The 18,575-nt window shown below is 41.9% G+C and overlaps 1 protein-coding gene across 3 annotated transcripts in view; it reads left to right on the top strand.

The window, feature by feature from the left end:
* THADA (thyroid adenoma associated) overlaps nt 1–18,575 on the top strand; it is a 296,168-nt gene that overhangs the window by 149,035 nt on the left and 128,558 nt on the right. For all 3 annotated transcript variants that reach the window (XM_014538458.1, XM_005864760.2, XM_014538457.1), the window contains exon 29: nt 12,786–12,954. In XM_014538458.1, the coding sequence (XP_014393944.1) occupies nt 12,786–12,954 (169 nt within the window). The remainder of the gene's footprint in view (nt 1–12,785; nt 12,955–18,575) is intronic.

The raw sequence follows: 18,575 nt of genomic DNA, 5'->3' as shown, positions 1-18,575 counted from the left end.
TGCGGGGGGGCCCAGGCCGGGGGGGGGGGCCCCCCCCCCCCCCAGTGCACAAATTTTTGTGCACCGGGCCTCTAGTATACTATAATTGGCCCTAGAACAATGCAGGGGTCAGGGGCAATGCATATAACTTTTGATTACCCAAAAAGTTAAGTACAGTCCCTTAGTAGCCCATGGGGAATTGGTTCTAGGAGCCCCTCAGATACCAAAATCTGAGGACGTTCAAGTCCCTTATATTAAAACTAGAGGCCTGGTGCATGAAATTCGTAGACCTTGACCCTTTTACTGAGAGATGAGATTAGACCCAAATCATAAAGGTTGATTTTTATTTCCATACTAGAGGCCCGGTGCATGAAATTCGTGCAGGGGAGGAAGGGTGTCCCTCAGCCTGGCTTGTGCCCTCTCACACTCCAGGACGCCTTGGGTAGGGTCCCTAGGCCTGACTGGTGATCAGGGGCTATCAGGGCTTTCCTTCCCCCAGTTGCCAGCAGCTGGCCCTGCCCCCACTGCTGCCACTACTTGCCATCTGTGTGACGCTACCTGCCTCCACACCCACCACCGGTCGCCTCCCTCTGCGGGCGACAGGCATGGGGTGCGATCGCTTGGCTAGCCTGGGCCTCCCTCTGCGGGGAGGTCTCTGGCCGGCTCCGCACACCCGCCACAGCTTCACTGGCTGGTGGCCTGGGCATCCCTCTTTGGTGCGATCAATTCTGTGATTGATTGCCCAGCAGAGGGAAGCCCTGCCCACCCAGCCGGGGCTCCGCGATCATTTGCTGTGCAGAGGGTGGGCTGGGCCTCCCCTTTGGGGAGATCGTGGAGCGCCCCCTCCCCCACCCGTCCCCCCAATTGATTGCCCCGCCATCTGGTGGCCTGGGCCTCCTTTTACGGGCCCAATGTGGGACAATGGTGGGACCCCCGACCAATCGCATCACACCTGCCTTGGCTGGCCTGGCGCTAGTGCATGTCATAGTGTGGTCGTCTGGAAGGTCATCCGGACGGTCGTTCTGCTGTTCATTTGTTTGGTCGATTTGCATATTACGCTTTTTTTTTTAATATATTTTTATTGACTTCTGAGAGGAAGGCAGAGAGAGAGAGAAAGAGAGAGAGAGATCAATGATGCGAATCATTGATTGGCTGCCTCCTGCACGCCCCCTACTGGGGATTGAGCCCACAACCCAGGCATGTGTCCTTGCTGGAATCGAACCCAGGACCCTTCAGTCCACAGGCCGACGCTCTATCCACCGAGCCAAACCAGCTGGGGCTGCATATTACGCTTTTATTATTATAGATGGCATAGAGCAATGCATAAAGTTGGCCTTCTATGTCTATGGATTCCTATCCACAGATTGAAAACTGTAATTTTGAATCAAAAATACTGTTTTCAATCTGTGGTTAGTTGGATCTGTGGATGTGACGCCTAGGAGGGCTGATTGTATATTTATTGAAAAAAATCCGCATGTTAGTGGATCCATGCAGTTCCAACCTCTGTTGTTTAAGGGTCAACTATAAATGGAACATTATATTATGCATTCTATTTTGCCTGGCTTTTTTCACTCAGCATAATCATTTTGAGATTCATTCATGTTATTACTGTATCAATAGTTTGTTCATTTCTACTGCCAAATAGTATTCCATTGTGCAGATGTACCACAATTAATTTATGTATTCATCTGTTGAGGGATATTTGCACTGTGTCTAGTTTTGACTATTACAAATAAAGGTGCTAGAAATATTCATATACAGGTCTTTGTCTGCACATATGTTTTTATTTCTCTAGGGCAGTGGTTCTCAACCTGTGGGTCACGACCCCTTTGGGGGTTGAACGACCCTTTCACAGGGGTTGCCCAAGACCATCGGAAAACACATATATAATTACATATTGTTTTTGTGATTAATCACTGTGCTTTAATTATGTTCAATTTGTAACAATGAAATTGGGGGTCACCACAACATGAGGAACTGTACTAAAGAGTCGCGGCATTAGGAAGGTTGAGAACCACTGCTCTAGGGTAAACACATAAGAGTGGAATGAGTGGGTTATATGGAAGGTGTACATTTAACTTTTCAAGAAACTGCCAAATTATTTTCCAAAGTGACTGTATCATTCTGTATTCCCACCAGCAGAGGATGAAAATATGCCAACCAATACTTGGTATGCTCAGTCTTTTTAATTTTAGTCTTTCTAGTGAGTATGTAGTGGTAACTCGTTGTGGTTTCAATTTGAACTTCTCTAATGACTAAGGATGTTGAGTATCTTTACATGTGTTTAGTATTTGCCATTCATATATCTTTTTTGCGTAAGTGTTGGTTCAAAGTTTGACCCAATTTTTTTATTGGGTTGTTTTCATATCATTTGGAACATATTCTGGACACAAGTCAAAGGTTATTGTTTTAGACATAGTCACTTATTTCCCTGGCATGTAGAAAAACAAATTTAAGTTGCAGCAAGAGAGAGCATAATTATACTTAAGGAAGTACTTTTTGACTGTGACACTAATGTGGGCATTGGGCAACCAAAGGAAGATATAAAACTTTTCCTGAAGGTATTTAAAAATAGGGCTGGCAGTGGTCTGTTTGGATGTCATAGGCATGCTGATGTACAACTCAATTTACCTAATTGTAGTCTTAATTTGAGAAAAGAATCTTCCCTGTGGCGGATCTATTGCTAACATCTCAATATTCATTGCTCTTTTGTGCTATTTTTTCAGGTCAAAAAAAGCACAATTTCTTGGAATTTTCCAAAATTTTCCATGTACTTTGTTTCTGATTTTAGCTTGAAGTGTTGCTATGAAACCTAAGGAGGGTGACTCGGGGGCATTAATTAGCTTTAGCAAAAACGAACTGCAATCTCTGGAAAGTAATCAAATTAAAATAAATGCTCAAATTTCTCTCATCCTGCAGTAGCACAAATCATCACTTTAGCTGATAATATTGGGAGGATTCATTTACTCTCTGTAGAGGCAAAATAATTAACTAGATTCTTGAGAAGAGGTTCTACATGATTAAAGGCATTGGGGTTGTTTTAGCCCACAGAAGGGAAGCGTAAGGGGTGACTCAATGACAGGACTCCAGTATAGTTAATGAAGGGTTTTCCTGTGTGTAGAAAACACTGGTCATTTGTTCTCCAACTTTAGAGAGGCTTAAACTAGAGAAAATTGGCTTCAACCATAGAAAAATTGAGTGTGGTTAGCGTTAGACATAAAACTTTTATTATTGGCATCAATGTTATGAGATTAAGCGATGGAACAAGTCAAGAAAGGTCATAAAGATATTTTAAAAGAGATAGCCGTCTTCCTAGAATGTTTAAATGTCTATTGAATTATAGGATTTTGTTATTGAAGGGGACCTTAGAGATCACTATTCCAATCGTCTTTTACAGATGAGGCTATGAAAGGACATTATGTAATTTGCCTGTGGTCACATTGCTAGATGCTAATATTTTGATTTGAGGATGTTTTAAAAGTAGCCTCGCTTAAGACACACCAAAGGGACCATGTAAGAGTTTCTGCTTCAGATTCACTCCTTCAAAATAGTCATCTAAAGCTGATGATTATGTATATTATTTTTTCCTAAGTCCGTAAAGAGCCTGCCAATGTATGGATAGACAAAATCCCACATATGTTTGCATACTTATTTTAAAGGGTTTATTTGAGTACTAGAAATGAGGTAAAATAGTTGAAAGCACCTAGCACATTGCCTGACATGTAGCAGACACTCCGAAAATGTTCTTACCTGCAATCCCTTTTTCCTTCTTTGGGTTTTAACATGGGTATTGGAATGTTTCAGAAGTGTAGCATATTGTTGTCAAAGGGAAGTTCATAAAATTGTTCACATTTTAAACTGTTTACTTTAAAATTATCATCAGTGTATGTTGAGCACTCACTCGACTCACAGGCTGGTTAGTTTTTACAAGATTTTCATGTCTTTTCAGAAATCGTCACCTGTAAAGTCGAGTTCTGTCGGTCTAAGAAAGGCTTACTCAGCATCTGATGATTTGTTCGGCCAGTCTGGGCTAGATTTAGAGTGCCTTGACTGCCAGAATGAGAAATTTGTATTTAATGTGGCAATAGAGAGCTATCATACGTTCTGGAACATTTGGAAGCTAAAAATAAACAAACAAAAAATTTTAAAAACGGAACAAAAAAACCCACACATTTCTTTCTAAACCTTCCCTCTAAAAAGAAGAGGGTAAACTCTCTCTATACCTTTGTGTAGTTTCTTAAATTGACCACCCAGCCTGTGTTTGTGAACTGAAAACCGCTCACTGTAAATCTGGAGCCACATGCCCTGCAGGTCAGTGGGGTGAATTTCAACTGAGAATGAAATCACTTCGAGAACTTGGCCTTTGAGCCATCACCACAAGGAGACCCAGCACATTCAGGACTGTTTTCTTTTCTGCAAGGAAAGACATGCTGAGGCCAGGTATTACATTCAACCCCTCTAAAGCATCAGCCACTGCCTGAATGTGTTCATCTCTTGGTGTTTTGTGGAGCCAAAGCAGAAACAATGTGAGGGCTTTGCTGTTGAGAAGAATGTGCAGCCCTTTCACTCAGTCTGCACAAGCTGCAGCCTTCACTCCCGCCCTGCCCTCAGCTTGTCCCAGCCCCAGAGCCCTGCGGGCAGACCCAGAATGCTTTCCCAGTGGCCCTGGGGGAGACCAATCAACCAGTATGCGGCTTGTTGATCCAGGGGCAGAGAGAAAACCCACAGATGGACAGGGAGGGAAACTCATGCCAAAATTTCAAACTAAACCTAGTGGTTATTTTCATCGCTGAGGAAGTTTTATACCATTTATGCTAGATATTTGTATCCTTGCACTTTATAATACTCCATTCTATTTGGGATAAAGACTGAAAGTAATAATTTCCTTTTAATCTCTAGGGTTTCCAAAGTCCTTATAGTTATGATGCTATAAAGAAGTGGTTCTCAACCTTCTGGCCCTTTAAATACAGTTCCTCATGTTGTGATCCAACCATAAAATTATTTTCGTTGCTACTTCATAACTGTAATGTTGGTACTGTAATGAATCGTAATGTAAATATCTGATATGCAGGATGGTCTTAGGCGACCCCTGTGAAAGGGTCGTTCGACTGCCAAAGGGGTCGCGACCCACAGGTTGAGAACCGCTGCTATAAAGCCTTTTTCATGGTTTTCTGAGTCAGGAAAGAATCATTGTTAAGGTATACCATATTTCAGTGCTCCAGAGGGGAAGACAACATTCTTTCCAGCTGTCTAGACTACTAGGTTGGAATCCGAAAAATTTAGTTTCAAATTGTATTTGTTGTTGTATAGGCAAAATATAATAAAAGAATGAAATGCAATTTCATATGAAATATATCTTTCATATTTCATCTCTATATTTTGATAGCAAGTACTAGTAACCAGGGTTAGCATCTAGAAATCATGCATCCTTTCATTTATTTGACATGTTTGTAATTCTAAGTAATTAAAGAGCATTATTCAAAGGTCTTTTAAAATACATATATTTATTTTATTTATTTCAGAGAGGAAGGGAGAGTGAGAGAGATAGAAAAGTCAATGATGAGAGAGAATCATTGATCAGCTGCCTCCTGCACGCCCCCCACTAGGGATCGAGCCCACAACCCAGGCATGTGCCCTTGACCGGAATCAAACCTGGGACTGTTCAGTCCACAGGCTGACAATCTATCCACTGAGCCAAACCAGCAAGGGCAATTCAAAGACCTTTTTAAAGTAAGTTCCGTCCTGAATACTTTCCCCTGTCCCTGTTGGAAAATTCCCTTGCTTTTTTTCGTAACACTAAAAGAAATGGTATGAATGCAAGTGGACATTGCACCCATGACCCCATGTCCTTGCCATATACGTGGCCAAGTGCTGTGTGCAGGTCTTACAGGGACAAGTGGAGGGATGTCAAAGTGATGGAGGCTGATTCCCAGCTCTTGGCAGCTGCCGTTTTCACCACTTTGGGACGAACAGCCTGTGGCTAGTCAGTCTGGATGGAGCCTTGGTGACTTGGAGGCATCTTCTATGGATTAGACTCTGGTTGGACTGTCTCAGGTGGTTCCACACTGCAGTTTTCAGATGTTCTCTTGTGGCTTATTATTGTTGGCTTTTCATCATAAAAATATTTTGTAAAAAGATTTTAACGTGTTGCTTGGAGTTGAATTGCAAAGAGCAGTTACTGCTTTGAGCTGCCCAGTACATAGACATTTAAACTAAACATTCTACTTGCCGATCCATATATATTTTTTTTGTCCGTGAAAGCTGGAAATATGCAGTTTTTAGCTTAGCCCCTGTCGACTGCTCTTATTTCCCCCTCACTACCCAAACCAAGGGTTTTAAAAAATCAGACTTCAAAAGTCCTGAACCTATTACCCTTCCAAGAAATATATTTGAATAAAGAAATCCATGAGCTATGCAGAGAGCAAGATTACAGTAAATGCAACTTTTAAGTGTTAGTGGTTTGAGTTGCAGGAAAAGGAACACGTAGTTCAGGTGGTGGTAGGTCCACTGATGAACTGAAAATTGGTATAGGAAGGACAAGTAGAGAATCTGGCAACTTTGACGGGCACTGAGCTCACCTGAGAATGTGGAAGATGGACTTCAGGAATGCCACATTTGTAACAAAAACATATTTAATCGTCTCAGGACGCACTGAAATGTCTGCTTTTTCAAATTCACTAGTACAAACTTATTTTTTTTTAGCGGTTTCTCTCTTTGATGCATGCACACATACCCACACATATATATGTTTCCTGAAGGCAAGATTTGAAACTAGGAACAACATACAATGAAAAGAAAAAAGAAATCTTTGGTGAAACAGCATTAGAATTGGCAGAAAATAGGATGTGGGCCCTGGACCTGAAGAGTAAAGGCAGAGGGTCTCACACTCAGTTGGCCCCAAAGAAACTCAATCTTCTTTCTCTCCTTTCCAGCTCTGTTGGTGGGGAGGGGAAGAGTAGGCTTTGGTAAGTTCCTGAAGCCTGTTGGTACATCAAGGCTCTGTGTCCTCGGCCAGTTATTGAGATAGTGAACACTAGAGAGTTTGTACATGTTGTTAAAGCTTTAAGTTTAAGTTATTCCACCTACCAGATTCAATAATAGCTGCGATGTATTGATCACTAACTCATAGGTGTTATGTTTTATATGTGTTATCTCTTTTAAGCATCATAACAGCCCTATGAGATCACTACTCTTCCCCATTTTATAGAAGATTAAAAACTTGGGAGTTTCACTGACCTGTCCAAGGTCAGACGCTAGTAAGTGACAGGACTTGGATATAAAGTGAGGTCTGCAGAATTCCAGAACATGTGCTCCTGTCCTATGTGCTATATTACTCAGAAGTATATAGACCCTGTTTCTGCTCTCAAGATTTGATTGAGCCAGCATGATGCCCGAAGGGTACTGTGGGGAAGGCAAATGAGACGTGTTCCCTGCTCTGACAGATCTAAATTTGCAGTCGCAGGGACAGGGATGGGAAAGAAAGTGATTGATTCTCACCAGAGGGGGTGCAGTAAGATTTTCCCAAAGAAGTGATACCAGAGCAGAGTTCAAAGGATGAAGAGGAGTTCCAAAATGTACAAGGGTGAAAGGACATTCATTCCAACGAGAGCGAACTACAATGTGCACGGCACTAAGGATGAAATAATAGTGTGACAAAACATATATAGAAAGATTTTTTATCTTAATAGTATAACCTGAGGCCCAGCCACTCCTGCTAACACAGCCTTCAGAGATACCCTGCAAGGTAAAGTTGTCTCAACTTTTAAGATTGTCATTCCCCATGAGCAGACAGGCTTTGCTATGTGAGAAGCAGACCGTAATGGCAGGGCGTTCTTGAGTAAATTCAGTCAGGGGCTTGAGTGTAGGTCAGACAGCTTCTTCCAATTCAGGCCAGCTCCCAAGATGCTAACCCCTTGGTCACGTAGGGGCATCTAGAGAACGCAGATGATCATTTTCATTAGCAGCAGAAGTTGGAGGCTTCTGTTTTGTGGGAGGTACAGCTTGACCTCTGCAAAGTGAGGATGAGGACTGGAACTGGGTCTGGGAATGTAGAGGAAGTGGGGGAACATGGCTTATGTCAGTGAGGGAGGGTGGAGGGAGTTATTGGCTGGATCCTGAAACCATTCTGAGACTTTTCTGAAGACAGTCACTCGGGGGTGACTTACTCAAGGCCCCCAGCTCTTACAGAGTCCACCCAGTTCAAAAATACCTCCCCACATTGCTTAGAAGTGATCTCTCAGCCATTCTGCCTTGTTGTGAGGATTAAATGATGTATTACATGCAAAGCTTTTAATACTAAGTCTGGCCCCTGTTGGTGCTCAGTAAATATTGTTTATTATCAGCACCATCTTATTGTTCTGTTTCACAATCTACCAATAAGAGATGGGTTCATTCCAGAAGTCGTTCACACCCCAGGGTGATTAGGTTGAACAGGTTACTCAGGAAACTGTTTTTCTAAGGCTCTGAGGATTTTGAGGCAACTGCATTATGAATTCTTAGACTGAACTTTGCAGGTGGACAGACTCTAATTAGAAAGCAGGACCTGCCACTTGCTAGTTTTATGTTGGGAACCTCACTTCCCTCATCTTAAAATAGGATGATGATAATGACCTTGTAGTGAAGATTTAGCAAAGTGAAATAGTCTAAAGTAGGTAAGCAGTCCTGGCACACACTTAGTAAGCCTCGCTTCCCTTCCTTCTGACTAAATGCACTGAGGAGCAGTTTGGGTTCATGTAGAAAAAGGCACAGGCCTGGGAAGAACACCCCTTTCTCGCCAAACGCAAGTATTCTTTCTGCCTGACCCCACTTAGTCACAGCTGCACCGGGGTCTCCCAGCCCGCCCACCCTCCTCTCTTGGTCCCTCCTCGGTTCTTCTACAGCTCCTGTGTTTACTTCACATGGCCCTGCACAGCACTGGCTGATCGACTGCATCGTCTCCCCTACCTGTAGGTTCCCTGTGGCTGGGCAGCGATTTCTCTCTCTGAATCTCTTGTGTTTAACCCACTGCATGCTGTGCTGGGCCCTCAGTAGATGTCTCCATGCCCAACCTACAGGTATGGGTGAGCAGAGCCAGTGTTGGGGATGTCTGCCCACTTACTTGTGAAACCTTTCAGGAAAACTGGAACAGATTCTCAGGGCAAATATAAGAGGGAAATACCTAGAAAAAAACCTTTAGCCATCACTCTGTGAAACTGAATGGAGTGGGGAGATGATTTCAGAAGAGTGGTCTTTCCCTGCTTAGAATACTACATTCTAAACTCTTGGGGATCTTCAGGTTCCTGAAGTCCAAAGGTGTCCCTTGGATCCTGTGGAGGACCTGGTTTTCAGGCCTAGGGCACAGCTAGAGCTACTGGGGAAAATGTTTTCAAACAATAGTAAAAGTAGAAAGGGCCTTCAAGATTCCAAGTCCTCTTTCTTTATTTTTTTAAAATATATTTTTATTGATTTCAGAGAGGAAGGGAGAGGGGAGGGAGAGATAGATACATCAATAATGAGAGAGAATAATTGATCAGCTGCCTCCTGCATGCCCCACACTGGGGATTGAGCCCGCAATCCGGGCATGTGCCCTGACCGGGAATCAAACCGTGTCCTCCAGGTTCCTAGGTCGATGCTCAACAACTGAGCCATGCCTGCCAGGCATTTTTTCCTTTATTTTCCATAAGAAATTGAGACTGGGAGAAATAGAGGCTCTTCCACTTCTTTTCAGAAGGGCTTGAGATTCCTCCTCCTCACTTTCATTGGAGAAAAAAACAAAAAACGTCCTTGCCTTTGAGTCATGAATTTGCTGTCTTCTCTTAGACCCATCAGGATGTTCACTTCATCAGGTATACAAATGTCTGTTCACTATGTTGTCTATCTGAAACTAATATACTATTGTATGTTAACTGTAATTGACTAATAATTTTTTTTGAAACGGTGCAGCATTCACACCATAGTCTCAGTTCTCCTGTTGGGGCCACTTTCGAGGCCTGCAGTTTCTGGCTCTGCTGATCCTGTACTGGACAGAGGCACAGCACACTACAAAACCTTTCTATTTCCAAAACACCTTTCTTCTTGGGATGTTCTTCTAGTGATCACATCTGAGCACTGGTTACAGATTATTGCCACTGCTCTCAGCTCATCTGAGACCCAGAGAAATTGCTATGACTTGTCCGAGTCACAAAACTCAGTGCTCACAGCAGGCTCAATCCGTTTTAGCTCTCATTTTCTGTCCTTGGAGCCACTGGCTTCTATGTTCTTGAAGAGCATCTCTGCCTGGTTTTGGCACATTTCCTGAATCAAACTGGAAGACTCTGCCCAGGAGAAAAATAGAGTTTAGCTTTAGCTATATTTCACTTGGGTTAAAAAGTCAGTGTTTATCCCCTCACACTCTGGGCCACATATATCTGGAGAAACGCTAAATCCCATCAGACTCCTCTCCCTGCTTCTAATAGCTGACAAAACAGTAACCTGGAAATGTTTTTTTTGCCGTGTGTGTGTGTGTGTGTGTGTGTGTGTGTGTGTGTGTGTGTGTTATGATCTACCCTTCCATTTAAACAATTTGCAATAGAGAGGAGTTTGAAGTTACGTTTAATCATTGCTTTATAATGAATGTTACTTAATTAAATACTACTTTTAAAATAGGCTTCTTCTCTTTTTCTGTAATTGCATTACTTTTTTGTGGGGAGGTTTTGTTTTGCTCTTTAACCTGATTGTGTGCATTTGGAAAGTACCCTAGTACAGGGTATCCGAAAGCAGAAAATGTTGGCTCTTTTCCCACTTTCCATTCTTTCTTCTGTATGGATGCCAGATTCCTTTGGGAAATCATCATTTGTAAAAGGTCAGGAGTAAAAGGAGGGGCATTCTTTAGTGTACAGTTACTACTAATTAGAAACTAAACATCTGTAACCATGTCAGAGTTATTTGTATTTAAAAAGAAACATTTATACACAAGAGTCCTTTCGGTAACATAAAACACACTATAGTGCAAAATGTGTGTATTGGAGGAGTGGGGGGACGGGCAGAAGAGAAAGCTTAGGACAAATGACTGTGCTGAGTGAGGTCATTTGCTAATTAAATCTCAAAGCATTTTCAGAGTATTTTCTTTTCTCTGTCAAATGAAGTTTTCTTACTCACCCTCCTAGCCTCCCTTGGGCCAAAGCAAACATTTTACTGCATTTGCCAATTACAGATTAAACATTTAATCATTTTAGGGTTGGCAGAACCTAGTCAAGACCATTGGGAAATCTCTAGCTACCTACTGTAACCTTAGCCTTCACTGTCTTCCCGTAATATGATGTAAGGGGAGCTCTTCCACCTGAAAGTGTGGGCTGATTGACCTATCTCACGGACCTACACTTTTAGGAGGGAGAGGTGGCAGTGTTTTGACTTACCTGACATCTCTTTCTCTCCTTTCCCTACCTCCTCCTCCTACCCTACTTCCCATGATGAAATTCTGCTTAGATCAGTCGATTTATATAGAAATTGTAACTGTACTTTTATTGTCTTATTGAGATAAATGTCGGTGATAGGTGTTAGAAGCATTTCAGTCATAGGCCTTTGTTCCTCTACATGTTAAGCCTAAATGGCCACCTGGGCCTAATGGCTCTGATTTTACCAGTAATTCCTTCTTGGAATACAGATCAACTTTGAAAAAAACAAAAACAAACAAACCAAACAAGAGCCCATCTCTTTGTCCTGCTCTCCTCTGCCATCCTTGTCTTGGTATTTGAGACATTTCTTGATTCTAAGTTGAGTTATTTTTTTAATTGGATGAACGATCATGAAGTCTTGAGCATTCTAGTCAAGAACTTCTCTAGGCTAGAACTTATATTGGGCTTTCCTCTCAAATAATATTGTGTCTGGGAGGCTCTCGAGTGCATAGTTTCAGCAAAATGGTTGTGGACTCTCAGGTTCTGAGTGTTTACAAAGTCAAGAGGCCCTTAGATGATGGCCTGCCTTTCCAGTGACTTTTGTAGACTCTCAAAATACCACTTGTCCATGACTTTTACTTATTTAGGAGCTGGTGGTTTCTATTCAAGCTCTTTGGGTGTGAGTTAGCCCAGAGGCAAGGATTTGGTGACTTGAGGATCCACTTTTGTTCTCCTGGCAAGTTCAGATCATATAGTCTGCCATTTGGCACTCCCTAGTCTGAGGTGACCCACTTCTCCTTTAAGAGTCTCTGCTTGAATCAGACACATCTACCTATACCTTGAGCATCTACCCTTGCTTTCCACTGTACCTGGTGGAACAATTGCCTGGTTTCTTTTAGTGTGCTTAAATTATGCTAGGTTTTCTAAGTTACATTTTTCTCAGAACCACAACCCACAATTTTATCCTCTTGTAGCCATAATGTCAAGATTACTTGCTTATCATTTTTCCAGTACTGTCTTGTGCTTTTGATCGTCTTTTCAAATGTACTTCTTATCTTGCCAACCAGAGTATAGGCTCCTCAAAGACAACAGTGTCATTCTCATGGCACTTATGGTGCTTTTGTTTGCTTGCTGAGGAGTAAGCCATTTTTGCCTATTGTCTTATTCCCAAAGCCTATCTGCATTTATCCCCGTGATAGAATCATAGATGTTAATGATATTTATAAGAAAAGCAAAGTTGCCTATAGAACTAACACACACACACACACACACACACACACACACAAAATCATTTGGAATAACAGAAGTATAAAACCCACCATCTTTTGGAATAAAGAGCAATTCCATTACCCCCTCACCTTCACTATCCCAGCCAGAGCTAGGTAGGTCAGCACATACAAAGGCATGGATGTGAAATTGAGTATTGAATGGTCTTGTGTTTTTGTTTCTTTCCAGATGCGGTAACTCCCCTGTCTACCGCTCTCGTGAAATGGCAGCTCGTGCCTTGGTTCCATTTGTTATGAGAGACGAAATCCCCACTACCATCCGAACTCTGTTGGCCAAACTCCCCAATTGCACTGACCAGTGTTTCCGGCAAAACCATATTCATGGGACGCTTCTCCAGGTAAGTAAAGTTGCTTTGTGTGACTTCTGTCAAACACCGCAGGATGAACTTTGGTTTCTCATATAGTGTTAGCAGGTGAAGATTTATTGCACAAACTTTTAACTTTATCCATAGAATTTTTTCTATTGCTGAAAGAACAAGGATTTCCTAGGTGTATTTTTTTTATTATTATTACAATCATGAATATAGTGTCACACTGTAATTCTGCCAGGTCATCTGTTGCATTAAATCCTGTTTTCTACAGTATGCTTTCCCATTTGCACTTACCTCTCTGAACCAGATAAAATTGTGTCTTTTCCATCAAGTATGCCTGCGGAACATTCTAAGCTGCTCCTTGTTCAAGGTGAAATTGTGAGCATTCTTTGAAAGAGAGATTAACCCAAGAAGTGCAAGGAGAGTTGTACATGGAAATATTAGACCCTGCTTTCCTATTTTCTCCATGCTACAAAGGAGACTTCTATTTTTAATTAATAGACTTCTTATTGAAACTTCTTCTTAAACCCTAACTATAAACTTGGGGTCAGGTGGTATTGGTGAGGAGATCTGATGTTCACGTGTCTGCTGTGGTCACTCACCATGGCTGGGAGTGGGATTTAAATATTAGGTCATGTTTCTGATTTGTGAGCAGAGTTGAGAGATGGCCTTGAGATTCCAGTGTATCTTATAAGCCAGAGGTCTACACTGCTGACATGTGAGGTCAGTGGCATGGGATTCTGGAGCCAGGCTGTCTGGGTATAAATCTCAAATCTAGATGTGCACTATCCGCACATCTGTGTCTTTGTTTTTGAGATGAGGATAATAGTAGTGTATACCTCATAGGGATTTGGTGAAGACTAAATGAATTAATATATATAAAGTGATTGGAATTCTTAGCATAGTACCTGGCACATAATAAGAAATAGAGATATAGATAGTTATTATTGTTATTATCATAGTTTTAATGAGCCTGTACTATAATGAAAGCTAATATTTTTAGTAACTGATTCTCTCTAGGTGAGAATGCAAGAAAAACCTATCTTCTTGCCTTCCTTCCTTAGTTGTTTGATATATTTCAACAGTATTCACTGAATGCCTCTTACAGACTACTATGTCACAGTCAAAACAGTTCCTGCATTAAAGGAGTCAAGGCCAAGAGAAGACCAAGAAATGGGCAACCATAATGTCCTGTGCTAAATACGAGGGGAGCACATAGCCGGGCCACTTGACTGGTCTTGGGGAAGTCAGGGAAGGCTTCCCCGAGAAAGTGGCATCTACTAGTAAGCACAGAACAGAAGTTAGTCAAGTGAAGGGGGGAAAAGAGTCTCCCATGCAGACAGAACAACTTGTAGAAAGGCTCAGGGTGGGTGAGAAGTCAGCCCATCTGAGAACTGCAAGTTTGGGTGAGACTGAAGTTCTAGGTTGGCAGATCTCAAACTGCTCTCAGGACTTCTTTAACCTCTTAAACGTTATTGAGGATACCAAAGAGCTTTTGTCTATCAATATTTAATTAGAAACTAAAACAGAAAATCTTAAAACACAAGATCTTACAAGTACACATTCCATTAGTCATTAGAGTGATGTCATCGTCACATACCTGTAGCCTCTGGCAAACTCCACTATACACTTGTGAAAGAATGAGAATAAAAGAGGAAAGCAATGTCTTAGTATCATTTTGTAAAATGTTTAATCTTGCAGACCTCCTGAAAAGAATGTGTGACCCCCGAGGCTCCCAGATCAGATTCTCTGGTCTATGTTACGTACATTGTAGACTTTGGTGCTTTCTTCAGTATAAACTCTTAAGCACTCATCTTTCTTGGTTTTCACTATATCCTTGTGAGGAAGAGAGGAGCAGAAGTTATTATCTTGGCTTTAAAGATGGGACTCTGAGGCCCATACAAGTTAGATCTCTTGATGCTATCAGATTGCTGCTTCTTTGAAGGGAAGGGGCTGGCAATAATGAGTAATGCAGAACAGGCTTCTCAGAGATCCCGCGATTGTGCAGCTGAGTTACAAGGAAGGCTCATATTGTTAAGGGGAATTAGCCATCAGATTTTCTTTATTGAAGATCCACTCTTGGCTGAACTTTGTCAGAAGAGGTGGGGTTGAAATTGCTTCTTTGGCTCTTTCACTAGTTACTCAAATGGGCCTCCCGGCCGAGTTTCCCACACACACCACCAGTCAGCCCAGCACCAATACATGGTCATTTTCTCTGTCTCTGGGCTGCATTTGACATCCTCAAATTTACTTTTTCTGCCACATAAAATATGAAACAGTATGGGAAGGTAAAAGCCCTCTGATTCTGGGTGGTTGTGGCTCTTGCTCTTGTTCCTCAGCGCTGGAGACATGCAGGGCTTGTTGGAAAAAAAACAACAGTATGGGTGCTGGGTGTTGGGTATTGTGCTCACGTTTGTCAAACAGATTCCTGTCTTTACCAAGATTGGTTTATACTCTGGTTGAAGAAAGGAAATCAAAAGCATGTGAAAATCTTTTTGTCATGTCCATTCGGGTGTCTCATCTGTGTTGTAATAGTTCTGTTTCACCCTGTTGTTCTTTATGGGGAAAGATGGGGGGGGGGGGGGGGGGGGGGGCTCTTTTCCTCTTTCCTTTCTATAGCTTATGGATTCCTTCTCCACATAAAGCCACCTTTGGAATCAGTAAAAGGCCTGCACCTGGAAAAGTGATGTTAGGGATTGAAAGGAATGATAATCTCCATGGGACTTTCAGAGCCAGCTAAGTAAATATAAAATTGTTGTTTTTGCAAAAGCAGGAAATCATTTAGTAATCAGAAAACAAATTCTTTTACAGAACATTTTCTTGAATTATACATTTTTACTTCTTTGATAAATGTTTACATAAATATATCAAACCTCAGAAGTATTTTTATAGTATACCTTAAGAACGAGAAATATGCCGATCTCTGAATGTTCTGGGGGCTATGGAAGAAAGATTCAAATTATAGGACATGCAAAAAAAAAATAAAAACACATGAGATTCATTTCTTAATCATTTTAAAAACCAGAGGTTCCTAATTGCAAGGTTGAAATGGACTGGAAGTAACGCACATCAGAGAAGGTGAGATTATGCAGCAGGTTCGCAAGAGCCAGTGGTAAATGACATTAAATCTCAATAAAGGCTAGATAAGAGCCATGGACATTACCTCATTTGGGAACAACACTGGCAGGGCTACCCTGTCTTTTAAATAGAATTAACTGTCTGTTTTTGTTGCCAAAATTCTGCATGTTGGGGCCTTAAGATTATTACTAGGTGACTTATCAGTCCCGAGAAATCACACTGGAGTCCAAAAACGTTCTTTTATGTTGAGGAAGAGTTTGGCCAGCAACCACAAGGAAAGATTCATTCTGATTCTCGGGTGCTTAACTCGCCTTTTGGTGTTTCATAAGGAAATATATGTCATTTGAAGTAAAAGTTTGAATTTTGAGGGTTTTTTTCATTTCCTGTCTATTTTGGTTCTTTTTCTAATGGTATAAACACAAAAAGGTGGTCCCTGCTCTTTCTCTAAGTTCTTGTATATGGGTTAGGTACAGTAGGCAGTTGAGGCTATTTAGCTACTGAAAAGCAGAAAAGCCACTTTTGCATTTTATCTGAACATTCTAGGCAAAGGTGTTCTTTTTTTTCTTTAGTTAACGCAACTAATCACCACAGTTCTTCACATCCCTTTGCTGGTATTAAGCGTTCTCAGTTTCTACCAGCAGAATCTGTTGAACACTTTTCTAAAATTCTTTTATTCTCCCCAAATTTGGAGCCTGATTTCTGCACTTTTAGAATTCTGAGTGGAAAAGGTCCCACTTTCCTGGCTGTGGAGCTGAGCAGCAGAGCTGCATACTTGGGTTGACATGAAATATTAGCCAGGGATGCACTTCAGACAGCCCAGGCCCACGCATTTGGAAAGTTTGCCATAAGAGAAGTAAAAGGAACCTTTTGAGCACCTCCTGCGTTCCACGTGCATTGCATATGTGATTTCGTTAAAGCTCTCAGCAACCAGCAAGGTAGGTGCTATTCCTGCCAGACACACACACACACACACACACACACACACACACACACACCTCCCCCAGCCCCCCAGCCCGGGCTCTGACGAGAAAACTGCGATCAGCCTGAGAGACTGACTTGTGTTGAGTCGCAGAAGTAGACCAGGGAAAAGATAACATGTTAGACTCTTTTTCTCTTTAAAACGTGCAACCTCTCTGATAGTCCATGTGAATCCAACTTTTGATGCTTAGGGAAACCAAACCAAGAATACGTCTTCACTCTGTTTTAAATTCCTTGTCACTCCATTGGTCTTAAGTCTAATTTGATATGATGCTACAACATTGGAAACAAAGTCCATTGGTATTATACGGAGGGACAGAGGAAGTCAGTGAAACCCCCAGCAGCTACAACTGGTAAAAGGCTTTTAAAAGCACTTATTGTGCTCTAGCTGGGCAGCTCAGTTGTTTAGAGCATTGTCCTGACACCCTAAGGTTTTGGGTTTGATCCCCAGTCAGAGCACATACAAGAAGCAACCAATGAATGCATAAATAAGTGGAACAACAAATCAGTGTTTTTGCCTGGCTGGTGTGGCTCAGTAGTTGAGCATAGACCTATGAACCAGGAGGTCACATTTGATTCCCGGTCAGGGCACAAGCCCGGTTTGCCAGCTCCATCCCCAGTTGGGGCATGCAGGAGACAAACTATCAATGATTTTTCTCTCATCATTGATGTTTCTGTCTCTTTCCTCTCCCTTCCTCTCGGAAATCAATAAAAATATCTTTTAAATCAATGTTTCTCTTTCTCCCTTCTTCTCTCCAAAAAATCAATACATTTTTTAAATTTATTAAAAAGCACTTACTGCACCTTCCTTCCCTCTGCTCTTCTCTTTCTCATCACTTCTCTTAAGTCTCCCATTTAATACTCCTAACTTAGAAATATGGAATCCTGCCTTGGGAGCTAGGTTATAGCCAAGTTCACAGTTGCTATACCTTCTGTCATCTTTAAGGGTTATGACAAAACCTCTGAAACATGGGCACCTGCAGGAATTGTAGATTCTAGGTCTGGGAGCTGATGTAACCATGAAAAAGTAGTCAAGATTGAATTCAATTCAGTAGACACTATAATATGTTTGCCCTGTTCTAACCATGGCTCTCACCTGCCAGTGTGGGGAGTTGTGGGTTAGAAACCAAATGAGCCAACTAAACCTTCAGGGACCAGGGAGCATATGAGTAACAGAAATGAAGATGAGATAAAATCTAAAGCCACCACACAGGACATCAGGCATAAAAGGACATCAGACTGAAACGAAAGTGATTTCCGCATTAGTCTGTAACACCAGTTACACTCTGTAGTAGGGATAGAGTTAGGGTCTCTTTGGGGGTGGGAGCAGGGGTAATGGGCTGGGAGGGACAGCATGAGGACACAAACAGAGGCAGATGTTGGCATTGCCATTGTGGAAAAGAAAGGAGAAAGCCAGGAAAGGAAGGTAGGCCGATTCGGCCAGCTAGTCATCTAAAGGAGTCACTGGTCAAGAAACAGGAAGGGATAAGACCAGCCATCTTTCACTCTCTGCTATGGAGAGAAGCAGCAGCGAAAGCAAATAGAAAATCAGTGCTAGAGGTAGCCTTAAGTAGGAATTCTATTGCAGTTTT

The sequence above is a fragment of the Myotis brandtii genome, unplaced genomic scaffold (assembly GCF_000412655.1).
Source record: "Myotis brandtii unplaced genomic scaffold, ASM41265v1 scaffold191, whole genome shotgun sequence".
Classification (NCBI taxonomy): Eukaryota; Metazoa; Chordata; class Mammalia; order Chiroptera; family Vespertilionidae; genus Myotis; species Myotis brandtii.
This window is presented reverse-complemented; position numbering and strand designations above follow the sequence as displayed.